This window comes from Tigriopus californicus, chromosome 5, assembly GCF_007210705.1.
Source record: "Tigriopus californicus strain San Diego chromosome 5, Tcal_SD_v2.1, whole genome shotgun sequence".
Taxonomy (NCBI): domain Eukaryota; kingdom Metazoa; phylum Arthropoda; class Copepoda; order Harpacticoida; family Harpacticidae; genus Tigriopus; species Tigriopus californicus.
Genome location: NC_081444.1, coordinates 6,129,005 through 6,134,334, shown reverse-complemented (window position 1 = coordinate 6,134,334; position 5,330 = coordinate 6,129,005). Strand labels below are relative to the sequence as shown.

The 5,330-nt window shown below is 44.0% G+C and overlaps 1 protein-coding gene across 1 annotated transcript in view; it reads right to left on the bottom strand.

Moving 5' to 3' along the window:
- The window catches only part of LOC131880957 (putative uncharacterized protein DDB_G0277255), an 18,595-nt gene extending 13,665 nt beyond the window's left edge, over window positions 1-4,930 (bottom strand). Inside the window, exon 1 of the mRNA XM_059227689.1 lies at window positions 2,306-4,930. Coding sequence (XP_059083672.1) covers window positions 2,306-3,692 — 1,387 coding nt within the window. The 5' untranslated portion in view covers window positions 3,693-4,930. The remainder of the gene's footprint in view (window positions 1-2,305) is intronic.
- Between the last annotated feature and the right edge of the window lie 400 nt (window positions 4,931-5,330).

Below are 5,330 nucleotides of genomic sequence, written 5' to 3'. Positions count from 1 at the left end.
TAGGCAACGTAGGTACACATACCAATAGGCCCTTGTATATTCGCAAAGAGTTCAAGTCGGCTATAACCTTGAGGGCTCAAAACAAAGAACACAACGAGCGCATGTTAATGAAGAAATTCGATTCTGATTCAGGGCATATCATGTATCGGATTCAACCAAATTGATCCGTTTTCGGATCCAATAATAACTCTTTGAGATGGCCGGGCATATTTGTTCTCAATATCTATATTCTAGCAATAATCGTACCGGTTCAAGTCAATATCTAGGTGCAACAAGAACAAAAGCAAGTTTTGGATTGTCAGGGGTTTGTCTTTTAAAAACCAACAAACTCTTTCGTTTTCAAGACTCTTGAAAACAGTGCATTAGCCAAAGTATCCTGTTCCAGATGTTTTAACAAGGCATTATTTTTGCTACACCCTTTTTGGTATTCCACTTCACTCTTGTGCTTATCTCAATTGTCAACTAAACATCCTTGGAGAGAGAAGACTTGCTAGCTTTCATCAACCTTTCTTTACAAAAGTTGGTGGACTCTGATTTGCTGGAAGCGTTTTAATGAAGACTAAATATAGAAATTTGACCTTATTGTGATTGCTCCAATGTCATCTTACCTCTAAGATGGATCCCCTTGCGAAGGTTAATTGTAGTATTATGCGAGATGTTTCTCCCCGAAAAGTAGTACGCGGATAGAACGAATAATTGCTCACCATCAATTTTGTAAATCGGCCACTCGAACAAATAAACAAACAGTTCATTTCTATTTAGCCAAGATGCAGTAACTTATTTAGATCTATTCCACTCTAGACTGACTACTCTCCTATCAATTGAATCACTTCAGTTCGCTATTTACTGAATTCATTTAAGCAAGGTGGTTCTGTCAAGCCGCTTTTCCATGTCCGTTTGGGAAGTTTTTGACATTTCAACGAATGTGTGTTTTCTAAAATAGCTCATTCTTTGGAGCATCACGAAATAAAAGGTATCAAAAAAATACTAGAAGAACGCAAGCTGACTGCTTGAATTTATGATTCGTGTGAATATTTCATTACACCAAGTGCGTCCGTCTCACTTAAGAGCTTCACTAATGTTTACCCTGAGGCGAAGGGTGCTTTTTTCATGTGTAGCAATAGTGCTCTTTAAAAACTCTGAAAGTTCATCATAAACTAGTCAAAAATGGATAACTTTATCTCATAGCTTGCTTCAAATTCATATCATATTGTAAAATAGAACAGGTCTTAATCTCAGGATTGCTCCATACAAGTGGCTAGGTGAGGTAAAATATAGATTTTTAAAGTGTTAGCGTATGGCCTGAGAGAGTTCATATATTTTGTTTGAACTCGCATGAGAAAGGAAAGGCTCAATATTTAGCACGAAAGTTCAACCGATCATCGTTTGCTGCCAAGCTAAAAATAAATGTTCTCAGCTAAACTTAGCGCCAGAGGCCAAACGCACGAACAAATCTAGGAAGCTAAACTGTACCGAGAAATGATTTCTTAATCATCCTCGACAATACTCTGGGTAAAGGCTTCCCACTTCAGCTCTCGCCTGCCAGCGCTTGGCCTTCAGCCTTCATTGGGGGAGGATCATCTGAGTAATGTGTTTATTTCCCTTTAGTGCCGGAGAAATCTCTAGGGGTCTCTGAGTATTTGAGGTTTCCAGGGACCAGGCAGGATACCAGTAACAGACAACTGCAATCCTCCTTCATCTACTGTATGTATTGCTACGTAGCACAAGGTTTCAGGCAATTCTGACTTCTACTTGCTTTGCCACGAGTACGTTTTCCGTTCATAAGTCGGTGCTGGGGTCTTATTAGGGTCCACAATTGAGAGCATAACACCCAAGGCTGATGAATTGAAACGAAACCATGACAAGGACAAACAAAATTACTTATTCCGTGGTAAATGCTCAATGCACATCAATCCATCTCGTCATAACAAAACCAGTTGGACATTTTTGATGTAAATGACAAAGCGGGAGAGTACCTCTCAAAAACCTGGTAAACCGTTTCTTCTTGTCTTGGCCTTTTTTTATGGCTATGATTCATTTGTATTTGCAGGAGGTCGTTTTCCTCGTCATTGTCGACCGACCGACCGAAAGAAAGAAAGGGTATAACCGGGTCAGCCTAAGGTGGGCCGGGGAAGCCCCCTACTTAGATAAACACCATGCTTACTGTGACTCAGACTTTGGACCAGAGAGTAGCAGAAAACCTTTGGCTAAAGTAGGCCACCCATTGATCCCGAAATTATCAATTCATAACGCTAAATGTAGGGAACCGCTAGCTACCAATTGCCCCGGTGGGTATGAGACTCACCAATTTGAGGAACTTCATATCTTCGACCGGACCGAGGTGTCCTCATCATGAGATTTCTGGCCAGATCTTGCCCGACGGCAGCAAAGGCTTCCACTGGCGAGTTGTTGGCCAGATTAGCCGATTCAGACATACTGGCAGCCACCACGGGGCCCTCTTGTAGGCCTGTGGGCATGGACAGGTCAGTCTGGGAGCCAGGTGGTTTCCACAGGTTCCTGTTGTCCAGAGACTCGGGGGAGACGACTCGATGGGACCGGTAAGAACTCTGGGACACCCTTGGTTGGGACAACGGTGTGTTATTGTTGTTGTTGTTATTCATGTTGTTGCTGCTGTTGTCGTCATCAAAATTGTTATTGTTCTTATTGTTTGTGTCACTACTTCGGGGGAAAAGCGCATTCGAATTCTGTTGATGCTCACGGCGATTGTGATGGTGATTTCGAGGGTTGGGATCTGAGTGTGACTCAAACTCAGAGAGGGAAGACTGCTTTAAGACGCGAGAGGATGCGGAGGAAGGGTTGGATACCTCCATCGGAGGTCCGTAAAAGGATTTTCGTCGGCGCCAAGAATGCTTAAAGCGGTCCCGCCCTGTCCTGGACAAAGGCGTATTGAGGTAGATGGCACTGTCAGAACTGTGATGATTTGGACTGGCTGATCGCTTGTCGCGCACATATGGATTAGAGTGTCCCTCTTGTGTTTCAGACGAAGGAGGTGATGATGCTGATACTGCTGATACTGATACTTCTGCTGATGAGAGTGGTAACAATGCTGACGTTGGAGTCCGACCCTCTGGTTGACCTTGAAGGCTTTGTGGGCGGCTCAAACCATTGCTCGAACTGGACTGTGAAAGTTTCCTTAAAAGTTCGGAGTTGGGGAAAATATTTGCCTTGGAAGAGGGAGTCTTCGGGGGCAGCGCGTACGAAAATGAAGGGGATGGCTCCTGAGAATATTGGTAGAGATTGTGACTGATTGAATTTGATGATGTAGATGCTGCTACTGTTGCTGCTTCTGCGGCGACTGTTGCTGCTGTTGTTGTCGTCACTGCTGGTGATGATGTTTGTTGCTCTTGTTGTGGTAGTTGTAATGCTGGCAATGAAAAATGTGAAGAGAGGACGTTCGAGTCTTTGAGAGATGTCTGGAACAAATTACTGGAAGTTTTCAAGGTACTTTGATCACGGACAACGGAGGACTGTTCGCCCAAGGGAAGGCCAGTTTGAATTGATGATGGCATCACAAGTGGAGAATGGTTGTTTATGTCTATTGAATTCAAGTCAGAAGCGGCCCGATTCAAAACCTCGTTGCTAGCCCGAGAGCCACAGAGCGTCAACAGATGCCAACTGATCAAGATCAAGCGAATCATTGGTGATTCAGAGCTGCGCTGAAGACCAAGCATTAGAGTAGGTAATCAATTTGATTCCAAGCCACTGGGGAAGCCGTCAATGCCAGTGGGGGCGTTTAAATCAAGGAAACGATTGGGATCAACGATGTAAGCACCAACATCGCATTAACCCAAATGGTACTTAACTGGAAGAAGCGGTCTTCAGCGTGAAACCCCAACAACATCCTGTTGCAGAATCGAAGGCGGTCAACTGCGACGCCACCGGCTTTTTGAGGGGGTTCTGAGTGAGTGCCGTGTGAGGTTGTGACACCTAAACAAGGCGGTCACAGCCTTGTCGCCATCCAAAAGTCATGAGGAGACCAATTCCTGCAATCAAATTATGCTCCACCAAGGATTGTGAACTAGCACCCAATTGTTGCTCAAGGGCAAGGGAGTGAGTGAATGCTCGGTACGCTCCCGGAAGTATGGTAAGTTCCCGAACTCAAGCTTGTCACCACCCACCACTTGCGTGCTTTGAAGTCATGAGCATTTGAGAACTAACAACAACTAACAACGACTTTGAGTGAGCTAAGCCGTTTCAATCTGAGGAAGATTCCCCAAACCGATCGATGATGAAGGCCGCACTCTCTGTAGTATTTGTCTGAAGCTAAATTGTGCCGTGGGTCAGTAGTAGTGTCCTCTTCGGAACGTGTTCCAACTTTGACTGGTTGCAGAAGCTGATAGTTATTTTCTGAACAAGACTAAATTGAGTCGCGGGGGCGAGAACGAGGGCAAGAACTTGCAGACAAAGCTCGGATCCATAGGAAAGAAGAAGGACAAGAAGACGACGACGGCCAAGAAGAAGTAGAAGGAGACGAAGGAGAAGGTGATGGTTGCCGTGTTCTTGGGCTTTACGGCCGTTCTTCCTCCTCACAATTCAGAAGCGACGGATCTCGGACGCCCAAGACCAAGACCAGGGAGCGGACAAACGAGCAAACGAGCAAACCAACGAACGAACGAACGAACGAATGAACGAACGAATGAACGAACGAACGGGGAAAGAACCGAGTAACAACGTTGGACGACTTCATGTGCCATGAGCAGGAGGACGAGGAGGACAAGGACGCCAAAGAGGAAGAACGAGAACGAGGTCGAACACCAACCAACATAAGAAGAGGAATTGGTGGCTACAGCAAAAACAACCATCACCGTAGACGACAGGGAGCCACGCGAGCTCACTTGGGCACCATGGAACCAACGAGAGAGACAGAGAGAAAGAGAGAGAGACACACACGAGAAGGAAGTATCCTACTGAATGTAGAGAAGACCTTGATTAGAACATGTAGTATTGGCTCTTCCCGAGAAAGAGAGGAAGAACAGGGAGAGAAAGAGTAAAAAGAAACAACAGAAACACCAAGACAACTCTTTGGAGAAGACCTGATAAAGTGAGCGCGTTTAGGAAAAAAGAACTTGGCGACGACCCAAACCCAAAGCGGCTAAAAGGTCTTAATAACTTTTATTATTATTATTATTATTATTATTATTATTATTATTATTATTATTATTATTAATAATAATAATATTATTATTAATATTAATAATAATAATATTAATATTAATATTATTATTAAAGGATCAAAATGCCTGGAAAAAGTGGGGAAAAAGGCCAGAATGTGGGAAAATTGAAAATTTTGCATGAACTGTTTTTAGCCC